The following is a 24,680-nucleotide window of genomic DNA, read 5'->3' as shown; positions in this document are numbered from 1 at the left end:
GTGAGGCGCTGATGAGTCCCTTAACCTCTAGTGTCAGAGTCCTCTTGCTCAGACTGCCCCAGGGTGGCCTCTGACCCCTGGAGGAGCACCTGGCACAGCACTCAGAGCACAGAAAGATCCGTCCTTGGGCTCCGTGAGGCAGGGAAGGTGGAACCGGGCTGGGACTGGTTCTGGGGAGACCAACCTCCTCCCCTGCACACGGGGCCCCTCTCTCGCCCCACTACCCCCGCCTCCAGGCCCTGCCCAGGACTGGGTTCAATGTGTCCCAGACTCACTGGTCACTCTAGGTCTCTGAGAGCCCTGGGTGCAGTGGGACAGAAGCTGCAGGAGGCAGGGAACAGGAGGCAGGGGACGGAGGCAGCCTGGGGTGGGGTGGAGGGGCCCCCCAGGGAACAGCCAGGTACACCGGGCGGCCTTTCAGGACTGACTGGCCCTGTTCTTCCCACGGGGTGTACGCTTTTGGCCACAGTCTGAGTGAACACCAGCTGGAATATTCGTGCGTCTCCTCTTGAGAGGGCGCATCTGGTGCACAGGGCAGGGCCTCTGGGGACAGAAATAAGACTCCGGGGAAGAGCAGTGGCCAAGGCGTGGCTGGAAGGACCTTCTGTCTCCTCCCTGTGGGCTGACTGGGGGGGGGGAGGGGGCCCTGGGTGGAGGGAGCGAGGGGACCCGGGGCAGTGCCAAGCGCCAACAGGGGGACCTGTACTTCCTCATCCCCCGTGTCCCTGCCCTGGGGCAGCGCCAAGGAGCGAGGGGAGAGGAGGAAAGGAAACCTGGCTGGCTTGGCCCGCGTCTCTCCTGGCCTCCGTCTCTGTTTCTCTTAAGCATGCACACACGCGTGTACACACACACCCGTCTTTCCCAATCTCCCCTTAGAAGAAATAAAACCACTGAAACCAGCCAAAGCAAACAGAGGCGGGCTCCAGCCTGAGCCCTGCTCCTTGGGGCCTGGCCTCCCGGCGAGCAGGGCCGCTCCGTCTGGGCACCTGCGGCCAGGCGACTCTGTGAGGCCAGCACAGAGCCCTGGACACCAGGTGGCCCACAGCCTCAGAGGACTTCACTGCCCTTCCCCGCGGGGGACAGAGCCACATCCTGACTCCCGGGATGGAACGGTCAAGTCTGAGGGGGGATGAGAAACTGTGCAGCTAAACAGGGTCCCCAGCTCAGGGTGGTGGGTCTCAGGCCCGCCTGGCTCTGGTCGCTATCTCCTTCCCTCGCGGTCCACTCTTGGCTCATGTCTCTGGGCAGATGCCAGGGTGAGCCTGAGCCTGGGGGTGGGTGGTGGAACCCAATTCCACACACAGGCCCAAGCAGCCCTCTGGTCTCTGTGCCTTGCTCCCGGGCCCTGGAGCACTGCCACCGGGCTGCGGCCACCCTCAGCACAGTCCACCACGCGGGCAAGCTGGTGCGCGTCGCCAGGGCCTCTCCAGCTCCTGGGCCCCCTCCTCTGCGGCCCTTGTATGGCCGACACAAGTCTTTTTTGGCGAACCAACATGATCTCCTGAGCAGCTCTTTTCCCACTCACAGGCACGGGGGAGGAGGGCGGGGTGAGGACAGCCTCTGGTCTGGTCGGTCTCCCCTTGCAGCTCATGTAACAGGGAGCCACCATCTTGCTACCCCCCAGCAACCCCACCGGACCAGATGGGCAGTTCTCTCTGCTCTCTCCCTGGGGAGGCTCAGCACAGAGCCAGGCCCCTTTCTAGCCCCACCAGCTACTGGCTCTTGCACTCCCTCCGCCCCCAGCTCACCAGAGAAGGAAAGAGGCCAACAGGGGCATGGCCAGGGTCCCTGTCCCCTCTGCACATCATGTGAGACGACTGGTGTGGGGATGGGGTTCCAGTGGTCCAACCGAACCCCCAGGCCTCCCTCATACACAGGCCTCGAGGACAGCCCGGCACGCCCCGGCCTCCCGGAAGCCTTGGACGGTGTTCCCGGTGAGCGTGTGTGCTCACCTGATGCCCATCTTGCAGTCCATCACGCAAGGCGAGTCGAAGTCGGCCAGCAGGTCGTCCATCTGGTTGTACCGCTCCCCGTCCTTCACCACGTCCCCGTGGTAGGCAGGCACGAAGGGCTTCAGCACGTCGGCCATCAGCCGGTCCAGGCAGCGCTGCTCTGACTCACAGTGCTTCTTCAGGATCCGGCCGTTGGCAGCCGCCTTGAAGCTCCCTGCAGGGCAAGGTGGGAGGAGGCCCTTGGTGCCCAGCCTCGGCCGGCAGAGACGCCCGCCCTGCTCCAACCCACCCACCTGACCGCCCCCTCGGTCGTCATGCTTGGGCCTCTCGGGGGTGCTGGAGGGCTTGCTGAGCCTGGGGCTGAAGCTGTGCCCAGGCCCCCGCTTGTGGACCAAGCACTTTAAGGGCAGCGGGTACAAGTTCCAGTCCCTCCACTCACAGGCTGCAACCCTGGCCGGTTCCCCAACTTCCCTGACCCCAGGGTCCTCCTCTGAAGATGGAGGGACACCAGTGTGTTAGCAGGGCTGAGTGAGAGGTCTGTGCCAAGACCTAGTCACTCTTCTCTGTACCACTGGTACCATCCCCACCCCCATCCTCAGCCCTGCTTCTCAGGCTGGGCAACGAAGATGTTTTCCAGTCTCAGTGGAAGAGAGACCCTGGTAGGACTGGATTCAGTGCCAGGACGGGGAGACTGGCTGAGAAGCGGGTTCTTCCCAGCCACACTCCCAGGTAAGTATTTAGGAAGGGGGCCCATCCAGGTGCCTTGGGCTAGGTCAATGGGTTGGGGATATAAAAGAAACAGCAGACCTTGTGCTTGCCTGGGGTCATGAAGGCCAAGTCCACGGGTGGCGGCTGAAATGCCCCTGGAGGATGATGCATGCCAAAGGGCCCCCCTGTGTGGGCTGGATGGTTCCGGGGCCTTGGCTTTAGGTGTCCCGCCTCCTCTGTGGCTGATGGGCCAACTGGAGACCACACAGCTGACCTAGCACCCTGGCCACCTGTGCCCAGCACTGCACACTGTCTGCTGCTTGTGGCCGTCACTTGCCCACATCTTCCAGCAGCTACAAGCTCCTTGGGGGCAGGCACTCTGCTTCTATTAATGTGGTCACCCCTAGGGCCACGGTGATGGGGGCATACAGTAGGCGCTCAGTGAAGTGGTTAGCGCTGCCTTTTTGTCCAAGATGACAAATGGCAGGCAAGCTATAAGACTGAGGATTTCATCTGTTTTATTGAGTTAAATTGCAAGAGACTGGGAGAGAGAAAGAGAGTGCAAGAGACAGAGACTGAGGAAGGGGGATGTGTGTGTTTTGGGGAGCAGGTGGCACAGACTGGAGAGAGTGGCTGTCTGCCTGCATTTTCGGGCGGTGATAAGGCCACATCTCACAAGTGTGGCTGCAGTTGCAGACCACAGCGTCTCTCAGGGAGAATCTGTGCAGGATGCTGCCATCCCCGAGCATCAGGGCCAGATAGATCCGCCCCCCACACATGCTGGGTGAGTCCCCAGAGAGCCGATGGTCCTGTTGGGAAGTCCGGGAGGGCTGCGGCTACCTGCGTGTCCTGCCAGCTGGATCCAGGGGTACTTCTTCTTGAAGGACATGACAAAGGGAGACCAGTGCACCATGTTCTTTATTTTCCTCCATGACTTGCTCTAGAAAGAAGCAAACGAAAAACTGCATTAGTAAGAGGACTACGACTTTCTGGTTAGGATGAATGCAAGGTAACTCACTGCCTATGGCCATAGGATGAGAAGAGCCATGCCCACAGGGAAGGTGTCCTTCGTGGCTCCGAGGAACTCACCTCTGTCATGTATGCGGCGCACAGTCAGAGCAGGCTTTGCAAAGCCTGTTTTTACAAAGAGATTGAGCAAAACACCCAGAAGCAAGGAGACCTTTGGGGAAAGGGTCTGACAGGTCCAGGGGATGGGAAGAGAGAGGAGTCAGAGTGTCCTCAATCCAGGGCTGACCCCATCCCACGCCACTGCCACGCCAGGGAACAACTAAACCCACACTGCCCTTCTCCGTGCCCCTCTCGGGGCCTCAGTTTCCTCAACTGTTCAGTGCGGGATAGACAGCTGGTCCACCAGACTCTGGGGACGGATGGACACTGCAGTGTGTCATTTCACATTTTATTTGTAGACGCGATGGCGACAGTGGCTCCTCTTGCCTGTGAGCAGTTTTAGGAGAGACTAAAGGGAGTTCCCTGGGGATGGCACCCCCGCCCCCCCGCCCCCGGCTTCGGTGCACACAGGGGTGAGCCAGCCTGCAGGTCTCTCGCTGCACTGCACTTCTCCTTCTCAGGGTGTTTCTCAAGTAAAAACCGTGTTTGTAGGGGGGAGGGGCTCCTTGGGCAGAAAGCAGAACTAACATTTATTGAGCACCTTATTTTATTCTCACAACAAGCCTGCAAGGCACTTATTGTTATTTCCATCCATAGAACCCGAGCCTCAGAGAAGTAAGTGACAAAGCTGGCATTTAAACCCTCATCTATAGGAATACTTGGAAAAAAATCCTCTTTATCCCCAGCAATAAACATTTCTCTAGAAAAAAATATCCCCAACTCAACCTAAATAAGAATGGGCTGGTGAGGTGAAGACTGAGTGTCCTCATGAGCCTCTGAGAGAGTGAAGGGAACCTGAACAGAGAAGTATTTCAAGTTCCCAAGAAAGCGCATCCCTGACCAGCATGACCATGGAGAGTGAAAACCACACGGTGCTGTGCTGGAAGGGGGAGCTGGCATTCTGCACAGGGGTCCTGCTTGAAGACGCAGCTCCTCCGTCCCCGTCCGGCAGCACCCAGCGGCTAGCCTTAAGAGACTGGGCGGGGGCCGGCCCGGTGGCAGAGCAGTTAAGTTCATGCACTCTGCTTCGGCTACCCAGGGTTGGCCAGTTCGGATCCCGGGTGCGGACATGGCACCACTTGGCAAGCCATGCCATGGTAGGCGTGCCACATATAAAGTAGAGGAAGATGGGCACGGATGTTAGCTCAGGGCCAGTCTTCCTCAGCAAAAAAAGACGAGGATTGGCAGCAGATATTAGCTCAGGGCTAATCTTCCTCAAAAAAAAAAAACAGAGACTGGATGGACTCCAGCTGCTGGAACTCAAGGTCAAATCAAGGTGAAATCAACCTCCTTTGTTTTTTTCTCTTTGCTGAGACTCAGCTGCTTCTGTCATCAAGCGTTCAAGTCAAAATGTGTTCAAGGAGAAGCCTTTCTCTACTGAACCTGCTGATAGTTATCCCCGTCCCAGAAACCCTCACTCTCCCGCCAAGACCTAGTCTATCACTGAGTGAGGGCAGTGCTCTGCCAGGCCATGTGACCAAAGGGCCAGGCCTTTACTGGCAAGGGCGTTTTTCCTAGATCTTTCTGATGGAGATGACAAAGAAGGCTGAGAAGGCCAAGGCACCTCTTATCTAAGCACACAGAAGGCTGAACAAACAAGCGGGCAGACGCGGGAGGGCAACAATGGGAGACCCCACCACACAAGATGAGCCGGGGGTGGCCTGTCCACTCATGGTGAAGACATCACGGTAGGTCCCCAGGACATGGGCACAGCCGGTCACCACGTCCCCACAGAGGAGATGAGGGTCTGACAGGTTTGGGGCCGGTGCAGAGGGGGAGGGCAGAGTGTCCTCAGTCTGGGGCTGGCCCCATCCCACACCACTTTCCCATCAGGGAACATCTAAATGGACACTGCCCTTCTTCATGCTCCTCTCGGGGCCACCAGCGCCCAGCTGCAGTGTGTCATTTCACATTTTATTTGCAGACACGGTGGCAACAGCGGACCCAGAGCAAACGTGTCCCGTGGCCAGGCAGGAGCCACGCAAAGCTGACGACTGCCAGGAAGGAAGGAGCTCATGGAGGCCGTGCCCAGCAGAGGCAGGCTGGGGCCGACTAAAGGCGGAAAGACTGCTCCAGGCAGGTGGCCTGTGCGAACCGCGGTCAGGGACCTGCAGCTGGAGCAGCAGGGACCAGATCTGCTGGGAATGGGCGCTGGGAGCAGAGGGAGATGAGGACTAGCAGGCGAGGCCAGCTCTGGATGCCAAGCCGGGAGGCCTGGGCTCAGGGGCTGTGGTGTGGGGGAGGCAGGCCAACCTGGGCCTGAGTCCCAGCTCTGTCTCTCCTCACCAACCAACCTTGAACAAGTTCCTGACCCTCCTCGGGGGCCTTATTACCATATCTGTGAAATGGCAATGACACCCAGATTCCCTGGATCTCAGGAGATAGAGCTATGAGATTGTGAGCACAGGGTGTCTGGGGAAGAGACTTAGCTCTCTGTGTGCAAAGGGGGGGTACCCCGAAGTGACCCCAGGAGCGGTCAGCCTGGTGCAAAGCAGGGGTGTTGCCACAGTTACTAAAGAATAAAAGAGCACAGAGCCTGGAGCTGGGTCAGACCCACCTGTGGATGCAGCTTTCTAGAGACCAAGGGGGCACGCTGGGCAGTGGGCCTGCGGCCCTGGAAGGCAGACGCTCACTGAAAACAGCGAGGCTCGGCCCAGCAGGGGCATTTGAAGTGGGAAACCTCTAGTTCCCGGACCTCACTTCCGAGTCTGCAGACCAGGAGTCCAGCAACGGGAGCCGGGCTCCAGAGCGGGGGTCCTCTGACAGTGCACGGGACCCGGGAGCCTGCCATCATCGCCAAGCTCTGAGCACCGGGGCCTCTTTCTGTTGAGCCTCCCCTTTCCCACACCTTCTCCACGAGGAAGCATTTCTTCAACACGAAAACGGGCCCCACAGGCCAAGGCCATACGTCCTCCCACCCCCAGGCTGCCCCCGCGGTCGAGGGTGGCAGAACATTCCACTCGTGCGCGTTTGCACACCAGGGGACGTGTCACTCTGCTGGCAGCAGCACTCGGGGACTCCCCATGGTTTTAGATAGCAGCACCGGGCAGTACATAATGTCGCTGCCAAGCGTGAAACAGAAAAGCACTTCCAGGTCCAGGGCCAGGCCCCGGAAAGGGGGCCGAGGGGCAGCCCACCCCCTCCCTCCCCAGCCCACAGGCGCAGATGATGAAAGGGCGGGGAGGTTACAGATGACCAGCTCCCTCTCGACGGCTCGGACGCCACGGGACCCACTCAGGAGCTGCTTTCCAGGTGGGGGTTGAGGGCAGGGGGTGCTGACAGTCCCTCCAAGCCCCTCACTGGAGGCCCCTGGTCCTCAGAAACGGATGCCAGGCTAAGACAGGCAATGGGCAAGAAAGGAGGGCAGCCTGGCAACCTGGAAGAACCACCTGGAAGAGGTGTTTACCACTCCCTGCTCTGGCCCCTACCCTTCCGCTCCCAGGAGAGGCTCAACGCCCTCAGTTCCTTCTCCGAAATCCAACCACAGACCCAGGCCTCCAACTTCTCAAGCCAGGCCTTGGGCAATACAAAAGCAGCCCTCAAATGCCTCGAATGTGGTGTGGCAAGGGGTGCTTGTCCCCTCCCCTGGGGCAGCGCTGGCTGCCTACTGATTTCACCAGCCCCATTCCTTCCTCACCTCCAATCATCGGGGCATCTGGACCCCCTCTGTGGACCCCTCCTGGAAGGCCCCCAAAGCTCCATAGGCCTGGCAGGTCCCTGCCGGCCTCTGAGCTGCGGGTCCTCACACGTACACCTGAGGAGTCAGCTAGCTGACTTCGGCCAGGTCTACTCTGACACATTCCTTACTCACACGCAGATCTGGGGACCAGCTGATCTACAGGATGAGCTGGGAAGTTATTCCTCAGCCTGCTGAGCTTTACAGAGCAGAGGGAACAGCTCTCCGAAACTCACCGCCAGCTGGCATGGCTTTTGTCATCCCCCTGGGAGCCGGGAGGGCTCACTTCCCTAGATGTGCAGCACGTCCCAGCCGGCCTGCCAGCACGGGGCCTCGTGTGTGCATTCACGATTCTCATCGTCTATGGAGCTCTCACTGGGCGACGGGTGCTTTACGGCCTCATTTCCGGTCTTCATCCACCTGATGATAGACAGGAGCATCTTCTCTAGAAGATGAAGACCCAAGGCTCGGCAGGTTGGGTGGCTTCCCCAAAGTCCTTCCAGTCTCCACCCGGGCCAGTAGGTGCAGCTCACACTGGGACCCTCAAACTCATTCACCAATTTGCCAATACCAACAAGCGAGGCTCCCCACCCACGAGTGCTCCTTCCAGCCCTGAGAGTGCTGGGGGAGGCAACGGGAGAAAGAAGAGCGAGTAGGAAAGATGACAAGATGTCTTCAAGGCGGCTCCCCTGGGCAGCCAGGCCATTCTGCTCAGGGGGCGCTGCTGGCTGCTCTTTCGGCACAGGAGCCCACAGCCTTTGGCGGACGCTCCACAGCCGGCCACCAAAACCCCAGATATGCCCCGTCCTGGGGCTGGACAGGTGCCACTTCCAGCTTAGTACCACATAACACAAGGCCCTCCCGAGACCGATCAGACCAGCCAAACGCTTTTCGACCGCGGCTGGAATTCTGCACTTGGCATGCTCCCAGGAGCACTTCAAGCAAAGGGCAAGCACCACAAGCACCTCAAAGCTGATCACCTGCTGACAGGTAAGGGCCCATGAGGTGGGCTGGAGACACACGGCTCTCACTTTGATCCTGTGCTGGGAGGTTAGGCCAACTGAAGACCAGATGTGAGGTTTTTCGGGCAACACCTCGGGTCCACGGTCTTGGGGAAGAACCTGACACAAACCCGGAGGGGACTGCACTGCTGGGGAAATCAGCACAGGGCTGGCCCCGCCCCGTTTTCTACCTGAGGGCAGGGCAGGGCCTTCCCTGGTGTCTGTCACAGCCCTGACCTTGCTCTGTAATTACAGAGGTGGGGGCTCATGCTGTGCTCCGGCCGCACAGGGAAGTGTGGGACCTCCTTTCATGCAGAGCAGTTTAGAAGGAAAGGATCTGAAGACGGACAGACGGGGACATGGTCCAGACTCAGAGTGGCCTGGAGACGTCTGGTGTTCTGGGAGTGCAGTCCCCTCCCCTTGTACCTCACCTGACAGGAGCTAAAGTATTCACGGAATGTGGAGAGAGACTCGTTCTGGGAGAAAGACACCTGCCAACAGCGAAACCCCAGCCCTCTTCATGCTTCAGGCGACAGAAGTCACAGGAAAAGGGCGTTTCAGACCAGGCAAACGCCAGCCAAGCCTCCTCCAGCCACGGCCAGCCAGCCCGTCCCCACAGCCAGATGCCGTCCTGGCCACGGCACCTGCCAGTGGGAGCCGGCACCCACGGGAGGTGCGGGGCAGTGCACATCTCTCACCTTCCCTCTTCCTCCTGCCCACAGATCTCTGGTCTCACAGCAGAGGTGACTCCACTCCCCAGAGGCCGGCGTCTCCGTGGGGCGAGCTCCTTCACGCAGCCGGCGGAGCTCAGAGCACACAGATCTCCTGCCTCCCGGCCACTGGCTCTTCACCCCTCCTCTGGCCCTGGGCCCGGAGCACCTGGAGCCCAGAGAGCCCAGAGCAGAAGCCACCCACCGGCCAGGCGCTGCTGGGGCCCAGGCGCAGGCCCAGGGAGGGGCCTGGGCAGTCCTCTGATTCTGTGTGTTTACCCAGAGCAGATTCCAAGCCTCCCTGTGACGCTGATGGCTCCTGGGTAACTGCCATCCTCGGCCGGTTCTCCCAGTCAGGCATCCCCTCACGCTGCAGGAGACGCCGCCTTAAACCAATAAAAGGGCTGACTGGGATAACCCGGAGGTCTGGCCTTTGTCTTCCACACAACAGGCAAAAAGGGCTGGTGGAAAGGAGGAGGAAGGGAAGGAGGAGGAAAGGGATCCAGGGAACCAGAGCCGAGGCTGGGGATGAGGGGCCTCTGGCCACCCTACTCCCAGGACGCTTTAACTACTGTCAGGATCAGCTGTGGGGCTCAGTGCAAAATGAAAACACGGGCCCCTCGTCCCTGATGTGGAGAGTGTCAAGATGGGGGCGGCACAGCCCCGCAGAGGGCCCTCGATGACTGCGTGGCTCTCACGTCCAGGAAGCCAGCCTGCCTCTGGGGTGGAAAAGAGCCCGCTGTCAGGTGGTGGCAGGTCGCCCTGGGCCTGCACGCCTTCTGGGTCCTGACCTGCTTGGTCTCTGCCGACGACCACAGGTTGCTCCATGGCTCTTCAATGCTGGGGGGAGGGGAAGGCTTGAGGCTATCCTTGAGGGGCTCACAGCAGCCCCCCAAAAACCCCTGGCAGGAGGGACGAGGAGGGTCCCGGCCCTTCCCTCATTCATCTTCCGCACGTTCTTTAGGATCTGGCCTTGCTCTGCCCTCCCTCGTGGCTTCCTTCTCGTCCGCTGAGAGGTGAGCAGTCCCCGCACGGTGTCTGAGCCGAGGGCCAGCCCAGCCTCCCCAGGAGGGCAAGCTGCTAGGGCCAGCACCGTCCCCTCCTCAGCTCGCACACAGTGCCTTTGGGGTCTGCTTCCTCTCTCTCTCCAGCCATCGCCTGGCCCTCCAAACCCACACTGTGTCCCTCTACTTTCTGCCCTCAGCGATTCTTCACAAGAACGGCCACAGAGACACAGGACTGAGCTGACCCCTACCCCGCTCAGGTGCCCCCTTTTCCGGAAGCCCTTCCTCTGGGTGTCCCCCAAGTGCCCCGCGCACACCCGCACCCCAGCTCTCATCTGGGCGAGTGGGAGTCGCCCCGAGGCACGTGGCCCCACCGGGCAGTCGGCAAGCCCTCGCCGGGGGGGCTCTGGAGGCCGCCCTGCTCAGCCAGCCTCACACGGTCCAGGAGGAGGGCGGCAGATCCCACAGGCGTGCGAGGCCTTTGCTGGCCAGCGGGGACCTGTCAGAGCCCCCGAAGCCAGGCGAAGCTTCCAGGCAGGCACGAGCAGCTCCCTTTCTCTTCAAGGCCCCGGCCGTTCCTCTCCCATCAGCCACAGCAACGCCCGCACCGTCTCCGAGAAGCGGGCATCCCGGAGACAGCTGCTGACAGTCCCGCGTCTGCCCCAGGACGGCGGCCCCTCCGCCCGCTGACTCTGCCAGGCCCGCCGCTGCGGCACGGCCCCGCACGTGGAGGGAAGGGACACGCGCCCAGCCTCCACCCGGGCTCTACCGCCCCCTGCCTCTGAGCCGGAGGGGCAGCCCGCAGCCTCGGGTGTCGCCTCCAGAGGCGGCACGGGGCAGCGGCGCACAGTCCAGGTCCGGGAGGTGGAGGGACCCCTCGCTCGGCGCCCTCCCCGCTGCAGCCGCCAGCCAGCCCTCACGCCTCTCCCGCCCTCAGTGTTCTCCTCCGGGAACTGGGCACCATACCGTCGCCCGAGCCCCGCCCGCCCCAGGTTGCGGTGAGAACCACGGGGTGATGCAGAAGCACCCGCGCTCTGTGAGCACCGCGGACCCCAGCTCTCCACTCCGTTTTTATTCCTGGGTCTCTGCTTTCAAACTGAAATCGTTTTCTCCTCCAAGGCATGGTAGACCAGCAAGAATCCTGCTGGGCACTTCCAGAGGGTCAAGCTGTGGCCGGGCGCAGGAACATGAGCGAACTGCGTCTGACTTGCTTACAAAGCTTCCCCCGCGGATGCTGCGGCGCTGGGACCCACGGGGCGGCTCCCGGGCCTTCGAGCCTCGAGACTCAGGAAGTCAACGCCCGGGGCCAGGACGCCATCTTCCACCTCAGAAGGTCAGAAAAGCTTCCAAAAGGAGAAAGAAGAGTTTCCCAAAGGACCCCAATTCACAGACGTGGGACTCCCCCAGGTACCACCGAAGAACAGTATTTTGGTGGCAAACAGTGCCACTGCTGAACAAATTTCATTCTATAAACGCTCTTCTTAATCTCCTTCTCACCTGAGCTGTTCCCCAAGTTCCTACTTTTTCTTCTAGTACTTCTTTTTTTATTTAAATAGTTTGATCACTTGGCTAACTTTTATTTTTAGAAAATTATAAAGAGTCTCCTTTTTTTTTTTTGAGAAAAGAAATGGGGGAAGATCACTAAAATATCAGAAAAGGGAAATTATCTCTGGACCCTGTGACTCTCCAAAAGAATATTGCCAGAATTCTTTGCTCTGTCACACATGTGTGTATGTGCATGTGTGTGTTGGTCAGTGAGGATAAACTGGTTTGTCAGGGCAAAATGGCAAAGAAATCACATTAAATGCCTAACATATCATTAGGTATTAAGCTAATAGCTCATGTAATATCCTCTCACAACACTGATACGTTATCTCCATTCTGCAAATGATGAAACATGTTCAGAGAGGTTAAGTAACTTGCTCAAGGTCACACAGCTGCCTGGTTTGCACCATTTAATTCTGATGATTTTGTTTTGCTTCAGGCAACGAGATAATGGGACCCTCATCACCTCCCCCTGTCCTGGGGCTATCTGCCCTTCCCCCAGTTCAAAAACAGTCTCAGATAAACAGCAAGTGCTTTGTCAGAAGAGGCACCTTTCAGATGGGGGTGGCCTGAATAAAGACCTGCCCTCTTTCGAATGGGTTCCAGGAGGAGTCGGTTCCAGGAGAGCCTCCCTGACAGCCGCTTGGGGAAGGTGCTCACAGTGGAGGAAAGATGCCCCCGCCCGGGGAAGGTTTGCTCTGCATCCGCGATTTTGTTCTGTCCCTGCAAAAGTCTGAGCGAAAGTCACTGAGCTGTCCATGTTTGGAAAAATGCTTTTTTTTCCTTCTTCTTCTTTTGGTCTTTCTAGAAAAGCAGCTAGGATTTCCCTAGTGAGCATTCTTTCCTTCGCAGGGGAAAGGCCTGGCTTCTCCCGGGCGCAGAGTGGGGCCCAGCCAACCTTGTTCCTTGTGCCGGTTGGCGGAGCCTCGGGACAGCTGGCCGCGGGCACAGGCCCAGGCAGGGGGCCTGGCTCCAGAGCTCGCTCCCCGAGCCGGGTCAGAAGCCCGGCCCGGCCCAAAGTGAACCGTGCCCAGCGCAGGGGGAGCGGTGAGTGTGGAGGGAGGGGGCCATCCAAAACCAAGACACCAAGGACCAAAAAAGCAGGTGGCTGGGGCTAAAAATAAGTCTGGATTTTACGACCAACCGTCTCCCCCCTTTAACAAACCAAATGCAAAAACACTTGTTGAAAAAGGCCAGAGTCATGTTTTATTTCCTTCCCCTCTCCAGCCCCTCACGTGCTGTCCCCGCCAGCTCTGGGGTGAGAACCCCTTTCCCAGGGCTGATGGTGGGCGCCGGCTTTCCTGGCCTGTCCCCCAGGGCCACTCACGGAGGGGGACTAACGAGCGTGGTGGGGTGGGGAGCACCTCCCGCCGATCGGGAGCCCTGGGGGCTGCAGGCTTGGGGGCAGGAAGCCTCAGTGTTCCCAGAGTGAGTGCATCCTCCCCATTCCTAAGAGGCCAGACGGCTGCTCACTCCGGGCTGGGAGCATGGGACCTGTAGGACCAGCAGCTCTTGTTTTAAGATGCGAGCTCCTGATGCAAGCGTTCGGCCCGGGACACCACCATGGCTAGTCACCTCCCAGCAGCACATGCTGGCCAAAGTCAGGAAAACCCTGAGGGGCTGCCCCCTGTCCTCTCCTGATGAGCTGCCTTCTTCCTGTTGCGACTCAAGGCCTGGTTTCTAGATTGAGGGCCGCCCTCAGACGGGCGCACAGGGGTCCTCCATCATGGCCACTCTCCCTCCACCACCATTATCCAGAATGCCTGCCGGAGGAGGCTGCCCCAGGCCTCGCTGGCAAGGACAGGGCCCCCTGAGTGCTCCCTGACCACCCCCAGTAGGGAGCAAGGCCCCCCCAGGGACCACCCCACATACCTTCCCGCCCTCACGGCCCACACTCACCCTCTCAGGCGCCATCTCCGGTCCAGCAGGGCCGGCCATCTTCTTGTCCCACACCTGCCCCACCTCCAGGCCTCTGCTCCTGCAGGTGCTCAGCCTGCACTGCTCCCCCTCCTCCCTTCCGTGGATCCACATCCTCCAGCTGATACGGCTGGAATGTGTGAGCGGGCCCTGCCTCCTCCATAAAGCTTCTCGGACCACTCCTGCCACATGCCGTTCCCGGCTTTCTCCCCAGGGCAGGCTGGGGTCGGAGTGCCTCTTGACTCTCGCATACTGAAGTGTGTCTCCACAGAGGGGAAGCTCCTGGAGAACAGGGAGTGGGTCCAAACCCTGCTGTCTGCCCCCTGGGCTGGACACACAGTGGGGGCACAATGCCACCAGCCACCTGATTGGTAAGAAAATGTGACAGGCCCAGCACACAGTGAGGGCTCAGGTCCTGCCATATCCCATCTCCTAGAAGATGAAAAGCACCAGTTTACACTGCTTGATGTCCACCTGCTCAAGCCAGAACCTCTCCAGAGACATCTCCAAGGAGCAGGGGGACACACTTACAGAGACTCCCTGGTTCCCTCTGCCTGGTTCTCTCCGCACCCCAGCTCCAGGACAGCTGGCAGGCTGGCTGGCCCCAGCCCAGGGATCTGTGCACATGCACACAAGAGAGCCTGGAGGACCCCTTCACTCAGGTGAGTCAACCCAGCAAAGAAAGCACTTCCACCAGTGACTCTGTTCCAGATCCACTCTCCTTCCCTCTTCCTAACTCTACAGGAACTGGTATCAAAGGGGCCCACAGTCTTGCCAAAGCCGCCCTTTTTTGGGCACCCTAGAATGGAGGTATCCTTCACCCCAAATGGAAATGCTCCTAACATTCTGACCAGGCAGGGCCGGCCAAAGCTCCATCTCTGGTCAGGAAGGTCACTGACTTGGCTCCTCCTTCCTCCTCCCTCCTGGAGAGTCCATCCTCTTAAGAACTAAAAATAATGGGAGGCTGGAGGAAAGCAGTGAGGGAGAGGAAGCGGCAGCGAGCGTAGGAAATGCTTTGATGCACAAAGGGGCCAGCAGACCTCGCACCAGGAGCCTGCCGGGCCTCAGAGGCTGCGGGGACCAGAGGCTGCAGGGACCCAACAATAGGAGGAAACAGGGAGGGCCGGGGAAGAGCCTGGGGGCGGGCGGCATCTTCCAGCAGCTGACTTCCTAATGGACAAAGCTCACAGGACAGACAGGCGCAGCCTTTCCTCTGGGAAAGGGCGTCCAGGGCCCTGCCAGCTGGTCGGGGCCACCCCTGCAGCACACGCCAGGTCCCTTCCCTCCCTCCCTTCGCCTCGTTCACCCCTCCCCAGAGATTTTATTTTTACTTTGGTAAAATGCAAAAGAACAAGGCCGAGTTATGGAGGGTGGAAATTTACTGAAGGTCCTCACCGGCTGGCAGACCATAGGCACCGACCTTCTGGGACCAAGCAGGACATCCCTGTGCCCTACCCGGGCCAGCCCCTCAGAGGGCCCAGCCCCACCACACCACCTCCAGCTTCTCCGGCCTGGGGGTTGGAGGCGCTCAATTCCTCCTTCTCCGCTCTCAGAGGGGGAAGGAGAAGGCCAGGCAGGCACTGGATGTTTCAGTAAGAGCAATGAACCGCTCACATGTATTGAGTGCTTACTCCAGGCCAACACAGTGCTGGTGCTTAACGAGATGATGTATTGTATGATATGACCGTCTCGAACTATCACACAGGCACTCTCGTTATCCCGTCTTACAGATGGGGACACTGAGGCACAGAGATTAAAACAACTTGCCCTGTGGAGGGTTCTATAGATGCTAAGTGGCAAAGCCAAGATTTGAACCCAGGCCGTCTGGCTGCAGGGTCCAAGCTTTTCATCACTCTGCTGGGGGGTCTCAGGGGTCCCTCTGGCGGCTGTCTCATTTCTTATCATTTCTGCTGGCTGCCTCATTTCTTATCATTTGTAACATGTAACCTTACAGCCAGATTAACCCAGGTTCCCATCTTGTTATTTCTGGCAGGTGGTATTTGATAAGTTACCAGACCTCTCCGGGCTTCAGTTTCCTCCTTATCTGTAAAACGGGAATACCCCAGTCCTGCGGGCTTGTTTGAGGAGGAGGGTCTCTGTGCAGCGCCTGCCACGTGGACAGAAGCACTCAGGAAAGGTGAGTCTTGCAAACCCTCTGTGTGTCCTGTCTGGCTGTAAGCCCCCTGAGGGCAAGAGCTGGGCGTGGGTTGAATCACGTGGGTGAGGGCTCTGTGTCGCTCAAGGATGTTAGCAGCGGGGGTCTGATCACCTCCTGCCCTACCCCCAGCCCTGGCCTACCAGTCCCACCTTTCCATGCACACCGTGCAGAGGGCAAAGGCCACAGCTGGCAGGAAGTGGGTCTCTAACAACAGTGCTGTTCCTCGCCATGAAATGAACCCTGCAGGAACTTGGAGCTTAATCAGTCTTTCTGGAAGTCCAGAACGCCTGGAGCCATGTTTCGGCTGGGTGTGAGAGGCAGCCGTGCGCAGAAGCCAGCAGCCACTCTTCTGTTTCCTGCGGACCCTGCCCTCCCCCTGCTTTTTCCCCCTAGGGACCCACGGGGCTGAAAGAAGTCACTGCTTGTTCCCAGGGAGGCTGGCCCAGGCAACAGGACCCAGGCCACTCTGCTGGGTGGCCCACATGGAAACAGACTTCTTTATCCCATGCTGGAAGATGACATTTAAAACAGCCAGGAAGCTGAAAGGAGGTTTTCTGCAAAATGTGGAAGAATCTAAAATGTCATCTTCTCTCCCCCAGCTCTCAGAAGCACAGCCCTGCTTATGGAAACAAACTTCTCCTGTGTTCGCAGCTCTTTCATATTTGCTTATATTTTCTCTGAGATCCCCTGAGACGGAAAACCTCCCAGTTATAAATTTAAAAACCTGAAAATCCCACTGGACAGAGAAGACACAAGATGTCCTGAACCTCGAGGTTGCTAAAAGTTTACTTCTCCAGGCCAAGAAGGCTATCAGACAAAATCCTGCCTTTTTAAGTTGCTGCTGAGCACCCAGAGAGTGCCTGTAAGAGCTGTGGGACGGGGGTCACTCTGGGCTAACTGCAAAGCCAGATTTCTGGGAACTCCCACGTAAGGAATTTCTAACAAGGAAACTTTTCAGGAAGAGCCTGACTACCACATGAGAACTTACAAGCGGTATCAAATATCCAGCTATATTTAGAAAATATTTCCAAGCAAGATACCTTGGTGCAATTCATATTTCTGACAGATCACACTGATGCGCCTGGGGCTACATGGCGCTCGGCAAATGGGGATGCAGACGTGCAGAGAGAACAAGAAAGCTCGAGTGGCTTTCTTGAAGAAGCTTCTACAGCCCTGCCCACCCCGCCGGGGGCTGGTGCGTGGCTCCGAATTCTGCTATGAGTCACCCAGCCTCCTGCTCCCGGCCAGAGCTGCCTGGGGCAGAGGCCCGTCTCACTTAAGCAGTCAAGCATCTGTTCACGTGTAGACTGCTGGAGGCACAGGAAACAGGCTGCCAAAAAGGCACACCAGCGAACCCCCAAGCATGAGCGAGACTCGTCTGCTCTCAGAACGTGGCTGTCCCCTGGGTCATATTGACGTCGGTGGCAGTGTGTGTAATTTTCATAAACAGATTGACTCATCGCCCTTCCCCGGGCATCTCTGTCACCCGGGGCCCTGAGTGCTTACTTAGCACTTTCCCCCGAAGCATGGGGCTCCTGAAAGGAGGCCGCAGACTCACCTCTCGTCCCCAGAGAAGCAAACAGGGGTGAAGGGCACTCCCAGGCTTGGGTTTCAATCGGGGGACCCACCTGCGGGTGCTGCCCCCACTCCTACCACTGGAGCTGCAGCAGGAGCGGGGAGAGGGCATCCCATCCCCGGAAGCAGAGACACCCCGCGACTGTTTCCCTCACTGTTTTTCTTTAGGCTTCAACGAATTAACATTTATGTTATATTGAGATATTTTACAGCAGCTCTTCGGGTAACTACAGACAGGATGGGTTTTCACAAAACTGTGGTGAGGGCCTCCTATGTTAGAGATGGGTGCAAAGAAGGGGTCCCCCCCAGTCCCTCCTGTCTTCTCCCTTGGATTTACAGAGACGCTAACCAACAACACAGCATCAGCATCTGTAGGTGGTGGCCAGGTTTCCTATCTAAGGTAACACCACCCTCCAGTTCAAAGCCTGACCCCCATGAAAGTCCCCCTCTGGCCTGCCCTGCCAAGAGAATGCTTCTGTTCTCTTAGACTCGTTTCCTCTCCTTCCTACTGAGTTGGGGGAAATGAAACATTACTGAGAGATGCGAGTGGGTTATCTGGAAAACATTTTCTGGAAGGGTAGAGGCTGAGGAATGGGCTTAATGACCTCAGAGAGTCCTTCCAGCCAGTGGCCCTGAACCAAAGGACTAGAGAGACACTTGCAGGACTGGGCTGCTCAAGGCAAACAGGGTTTAAGTCTCACCAAGCTCGGGGACTCTGGGCACAGGGAAAAGGCAGGAGTTGAGTGAGTGCCTCTGCCTGCCAGTCTATGAAGAGAGCAACCCTCCTTTGTGGGGCCCACCTGCGTGTGCTGGGCAATATGCACGTCCTGGTGGGAGTCAGAGAGCGGCTGCTAGGCAGGGAGTCTGGAGGACACATGAAGGCTGCCCTCCTGGGTGACCAGAGCCACAGGGACTCTGTCCAGAGAGAGGGACTCCAAGTCTCACGGTGACCACGGCAGGCCGGGCCCTCCGAGGTCTCTGGGGACAGCCCACATTTAGGAACTGTAACATCATTTGTAGGGACTGGAACCAGCTGGCTGATTTATTCTCCTTAACTTGCGATGCTATTATTAGCGCACATCTGTCTCTGAGTGAAGTCACCAAGGAAAAACCCGACCGAAGAAAATATTTGCAAGGGCCCGTCATCTCAATCTTTGGAAAAGGAAGCGAGGCAATAAACCACCAAAGAACCCCGGAATTCGGGGTGACCCAGGAGGAAAATGGAAAGTATGTGCCTGGGAATGCAGGCGGCCAAGCTTCTGACACGGTGCTTGGCCAGCAGGATGCAACCAGTGCACCGGCAGCTCCGCGAACTGTTTCCTCCTCCTTTCCTCAAACTCAGTCCTTCCTTCATCTCCACCAGAGAGTCATTCGGTGAAGACCCCCTCCAGCCTGAAGCACAGACCCTGCATAAAGCCAACTAGCCACAAGTGACCCGGTGACGGAGGGCACAGACTCCAGCCAGTGGAGGGCAGACTTCTTCTGGTTGGCTACAATATTTTTTTTTTCCTAAATTAGTTGCCAGCATTTAAAAATCAGGCATTTCACACACAAAAAATCCAGCTTTGCAACTTTCTTTGAAATACTGGGCCGGCATTCCCGGGGGGCGTCCGTCTGTGGGCTGGAGCTGAGCCGCTCACTTGAGACGGGCCTTCCCTTCCCGTCACGGGCCCTGTTCCCGCGTTCACCTGCCTGGCCCGCACAGCATCTGAGCTGAGCTCCTGAATTCTGAGACAAAGGAAGGGGTGCCGGGACAGACGGCCATAGGACCTCTGCTGGTCTTAAGGAGTCCCCTGACCGGCCACGTGCACGGGGAGGAGTCAGTGCGCCACTGCAGAGAGGAGAGCGCACAGCCCTGCCCAGGCCTCTAGGCAGGAGGGAGGGTTCCACGGGAAATCAAGGAGGTGCTGGAACACCTGACCGCATCATATGCAAGGGAAGTCAAGGCCGCTTGAGTCTAAAGGACAAAATAAAACGCCCAAAGAAAGTTGGCCTCTGATTAGGTTGATAGCCAGGGAGAGGGGGTGAGGGAATGGAAGCGCAAGAGATGGCTCAGTGGTCGCCTACCTACAGGGCCTGAAATAGAAGCCGGGATTTCTGAACCACCCAACCACGCCACCCTGGCCCCGCCTGCTCCATCATCTGCTGGCCAGAGAAGCGGAACGTCACTCGGTCGCGGCTGAACGGAGCGGGCTCTGACTGGCCTCGGCCTCTAGCGAGTTAGAGGAGAGCTTAGAACCCAGGGCGCCCAATGGGGCTGCCAGCTGTGGCCCAGGCTGGGACAGGAGACACTCATGATGGCATCTGAGGGGGGCCAGGAGGAAGGCCGTAAAACTCAACCCTCGAAACGCATGGGAAACACCAGAGGGGACCACGCACAGCCTCTGAGTATTTCACGGCGCAGTCCCCAGCTGCACCTGGAGTGTTGACACATCGGACCCAAAGGCCCCTGGACAACCTCTCTCTTCCCCCACCACCGGCCTGCCGAAACAAGGAAGAAATGACAGAAGTGACTACAGAGGGCTGGCTACCAACGGGCTGGGCTTCTCACAGACGGGGAAAGGGTAGATGGTAAACATCTCCATCCCACATCGGCCCTAAGGTCCTCCCATGTGTGCGGGTCCGGGCTGTCCGCAGGGCAGTGCTGGGGAGTGGGCAGCTGTGATACAAGAAGAGAGCTGGCAGGTTCCGGTGCCTGTGGCCCGGGGTCGGGGAGGCAGCGAGGACTCGGCCACCCCATCGGGGCCCTTCTCGTGGACCAGGGGAGCGCAGAGCGGGGAGCTGTAAGGGCTCACTGCTCTCAGGAGCCGCAGGTCATCTGTCTTCTGATTACCTCCTTAGTACAGCATCTCGGATGCAGGAACTCCACGGCTGGTCGCCACAGCCAACTGTGGTTCCCTGGTGGCCAGGGCCTGGAGGGGCTCTGGGCAGAAACAGCGTGTGCAGAGTCTTGCCCCAACACTCAGCCCCACAGCCCCCCGCCCAGCAGGTCTGACAGGGCCGTGCAGAACTATGAGGATCTGAGGACCACGAACTGTGGGGGAGACCCTGAGACCTCCTCTTGGGGAGCGCTAAGGGGACCCTGGCACACGTCTCCAGAACATCCAGCAGATCACCAAAGGCCCCCGATTCTGCCACCTGACCACCCTTCCTGTCCCCGCCAGCATCGTGCTGCTCTGTCTCTCCTGGATTACGACGGCCTCCCCTGTCTCCGGGCTTGCCCTCCTGCAGCCCCGAGACTGTTCTAAGACGGAAATCTCATCGTGGGAATGCCAGCAGGCCCCTCCCCGCTTGAGACCTTCAGGAGCTTCCCCCAAGCCTTCAGCACAAAGACCAGACTCCCTGAGATGGACTCCCCAGGGCTCTAGCCCAGCCATGCCCCTTGGCCCCTATGCTAAAGCAAAACTGGACTATTCACCAAGATGTGTCCCGCTGCCTCCTCCTGCTCTGGGCCTTTGTGCCGTCCCTCTGGCTGGATGCACTCCCCTGACCGGCCCAAGGGGTCTTCACTCTTTAAAACCACGCTCGCTCCCTTATCACCTCCCCTGTGCTTGCCCCGGAGTCCGGCTCTCCCTGCCCAATGCACAGAGAAAGCTCGCACAAAAAGCTCATCGCTTCCCCTCTGCAGTCCTGCCCCTCCATCCCTCGCACGTTCATTCGCATACTCAAATGATCTGGCTGTACCACAAGTGTCACCCCCACTACAGGGATGTCCCTTCAGGGCAGCAAACAGCTGATTCCCTGCTGAGTTCCTGGCCCTAGCACACTCCTTTCCCAGGGTCGGGAATCAGTAAGTTCCTGTTTAAAGAAATGGCTTGGAGCCCCCCCAAGACTTAGAGGCTGGTGGGGAAGGCAGAAGAAGAGACTCCCCCAGAATCCCCAGCCCTACCTGTAGGGTTTAGCTTATGCATGGGGTTCTTGAACGAGGAAGGGAAGCCTCACACATCCTCTTGGGAGCCCCAGAGCCAGGACCCAGGCAGGCAACCCTGGGCTGGCTCCCTGGCGTCCTCCCTGAGTCAGGCCACCCATTCTTTCTGATATCAATGCCACACACAACACACACTGGGTCTGCTTTCTCCTGCAGACCTAGGGTAGGGCTGGCCGGGGTCTGGGCACATGAGGAAAACAGAGTCCTCAAAGGGACCTTGCGTGATACCGTGAGCAAGAAGCGGCTGGGGTTCTGATGCCCCTGCCCAGGCCCATCGCTGTAGAGAACACCCAGAGAAGAGAAGGGAAGGGACTGACCCACACCACAGCCAACAGAGAAGAATCCATGTCTCCACACGCAGGCCAAGGCTAGTTCCACAAAGATGCCACCTCCCCTTGGACGGCCCTCCCCTCCAGAAGGGTCTTTCCTTACCAAGAGCAAACCAGTCCTGCTGTGCTCTCTCCAGGCCCCAGGCCCTCTTCTGACTGAAACAGCCTCCACTCATCTCTCCTGCCCATGAGATCCAAAATCCAGTGGCCCTTGCTGCCCATCTCTCCCTCCCTTGGCACTCTACCACCTACGATCAGTAATACCCATCCAAATCCAGCAGCACGTACCAGACACCTACCCTATGTCCTGGGTGTGGGGCTGGGTCCTGGGGAGCCCACGGGCCATTAGGGGGACAAGCAAGGGCCTGAACAACTGGAATGGAGGGTAGGAAATGTCAGTGACTCTCTAGGGGTAGGTACTGGAGCTACAGGAAGTCAGTTTCTCTGGGAGACAGATGGATAAATTAAGGATGCTTCACGGAAAAAGTAGTATTTAAGCTAGATCTTGAAAGGTGAGAAAGACGCATCGTGTGCATGCGTGTGTGCGTGTGTTTGATAAGTGGAGGTAGGATTTCACGCCTGGAGAAAACCATGAGCAAAAGCAGAGAAACACAAAAAAAGCACATACAGAACACCAAGGGCCGGGCCATGGGGGCTGTCTGCCTTAGAGGTAAGCAATTAAGAGGGTAAACTGTCTGCAGGGAATTTAAAACAATAATAAAACGGATCCACTTTTTATGATCACCACGTGCCGGCAATTCTGATGGACCATATTCCTACCGCCCTCGCCCCAAACCTTCTGTCTAATTCTAGACAACTGCTGCATGACTCTTTAATAAAATACGAAAGCTTCAAATTCACAGACTTACTACTTATTTATCCTTTAATAAATATTGTATTCTACACGGCAGTGAACTGAGCTCTCAGTTACAAGGTCAGCCCCCTGCACCCACAGACACTCAGCTGCATGTGTTTCAAGAGCAAGTTCACAGGATTCAGAATCATTCATGCCCAATTCGAGGTACCTTTTGTGCCCCCAAATCCTATGCTACTAGTAGCAGAGCAGAAATCAACGATGGTAGCACAGTAAAAAGACAAAAACACAGAACCTGGGCTACTTCCAGCCTGTCATTCTAGGAGACCACTTGGAGTTCTGACTGACGTCTAAAATTTTTCAACAGTAGAGACATCGAATCCATCCCAAAGAAAGAAAGAAAAGGACAGTATTGCAACTTGTGGGATTTACTGGGAAATGGGAAATTTGTGAATTTCTGCCAAATTTCTCTTTGTGTTTAAGATTTTTCCTGTTTGTACATCTGTGGCTTCATGTGAAAGAAACTTTTCAAAGTTAAAATTAATAAAAAGTGCTTTGCCACCATCTATAAGGGAAGATGGACTGAAAATCTGGCTCTATCTACTGAACACAAATATGCAAAGGAGATCAGTTTTTATGAAGTCTGACTAACTTATAGAAGATTCAAAAATAGAAACTATAATGTCATTATTCATTACAGCTACAGACCAGTATATAATCTTCCCTTTATCCAAAACATGCAGTTAATGTATTTAACAAGTATTCAATCCATTACTTACTCCCCTCTCCTCTTTTTAACACATACACAAAATTCAATAGCGGAGAAGTTTCCCTGTGTGCAATTCTTTTCTGGCCATTTTCATTAATTTGTTTTGATTTCTTAATTATTACTGAAAATAATTTTGTCATACAGAAGGGAGGACTGTTAAAAAAATTATCCATGCCAAGTGCCAAATATGCTGGACACGCCACTGGTTCAGCTTCCTGACAAGAAGGTTTCAAGAGAACAGAGGTGAGGCTTCTGGAAAGGAGAAGCAAGCCAAGACCACCAAGGGCCTTGACGGCCAGGGCAATGAACGCGGGCTGGTCTCTAAGAAAACGGGTGAAAATGATGGAGGAAATTACCAAAAGCTTTGATCATCCAAAATGTAAAATTTCTAAGTATCAAACGCAAAGAAACCCCCAAAACAAAGTAAAAGTCAAATCAACTGGAGGAAATACTTTACAAAACATATCATGATCAAAGGGTTAATATATTTTGTACCTAAAGAATTCAAGTGGGTGCAAAAACTCTAGGATGGCAAAAGATAACTTGGCAAAATACATATAATTCAATATAATGACAATAACAGTACACTATTTCCCTGTTACATTAGCAAAAAAACAGAAAAGTCAACACAAGTGGCTTGAGCGGCTGGAGACACCCCGAAAGCACGTGGCCCTTCGGGAAGAGACCCAGGAATATGTTTCAAGGGCCATAAAATGTCTGAACCTTTCATTAGTTATTTTACCTCTGGAAATCTACTTCAGGAAATACTCTAAAATATGGAAAAGGTTACAAGCACAAAGATGTTAATTATGCCATTGTTTATTTAACAATAGCATTGAAAATAACCCAACATCCAACAATAGAGGAATGATTAAATAAATTAGGGGTACATCCTTAGGATTGATCATTCAGTCCTGAACAATAGTTAGAAAGAAACATGGAAAATTTTGCATAATGTTAAGTGGGGGTTGGGGGCAGGACAGGCTATAAAGAATGTACATACTTTCAAAGGCTGGGAGGAAATATACCAATTTATTTAAGAATAGTTGTATTAGAAGGAGTTCTGCATACTCAGTTTATACTGACTTAGATAAAACTGGCTGACCCTTTGCTCTGATTTCTTATATTCTGTTGTACTGCATATAAGCTTGCAAGCATCCTCAAATCCTTTTTGAATTAAGATGGAAGGATTATGATGATGGTGTTACGATGGTATACGTCCTTCTTCTTTATTTTCAAAATGTCTGTCATACGGTTAGCTTGCTTTTACAATTCAAACAATGCACAGGTCACCAAATAAACCAGTAACATGAAGAAATGCTGCCATATCTCACCCGGCGCCTTTCGTGCCTCTCCCTACATTTAATCTGAGAACACAGCCCCTCCAAAATGTCCCTTCCCCTGAGGGAGAAACAGGGCTTCCTTCCCCTCTGGGTAGGTTCCATGAGGGCAAGACTGAACTCTGC

The 24,680-nt window shown here is 56.5% G+C and overlaps 1 protein-coding gene and 1 long non-coding RNA gene across 2 annotated transcripts in view; one reads left to right on the top strand and one right to left on the bottom strand.

Annotated features, from left to right (window-relative positions):
• ITPKB (inositol-trisphosphate 3-kinase B) overlaps positions 1–24,680 on the bottom strand; it is a 96,112-nt gene that overhangs the window by 11,812 nt on the left and 59,620 nt on the right. Inside the window, exons 2-3 of the mRNA XM_008540700.2 lie at positions 3,501–3,600; positions 1,953–2,166 (exon numbers count right to left, since the gene is read on the bottom strand). Of these exons, the coding sequence (XP_008538922.2) occupies positions 1,953–2,166; positions 3,501–3,600 (314 nt within the window). The remainder of the gene's footprint in view (positions 1–1,952; positions 2,167–3,500; positions 3,601–24,680) is intronic.
• Positions 5,161–23,180, top strand: LOC139080698 (uncharacterized). The gene is made up of 4 exons (XR_011535413.1): positions 5,161–5,476; positions 5,713–8,454; positions 9,188–14,303; positions 15,635–23,180. It is a non-coding gene; the product is annotated as an uncharacterized lncRNA (long non-coding RNA).

This window comes from Equus przewalskii, chromosome 31 (assembly GCF_037783145.1).
Source record: "Equus przewalskii isolate Varuska chromosome 31, EquPr2, whole genome shotgun sequence".
Lineage (NCBI taxonomy): Eukaryota > Metazoa > Chordata > Mammalia > Perissodactyla > Equidae > Equus > Equus przewalskii.
This window is presented reverse-complemented; position numbering and strand designations above follow the sequence as displayed.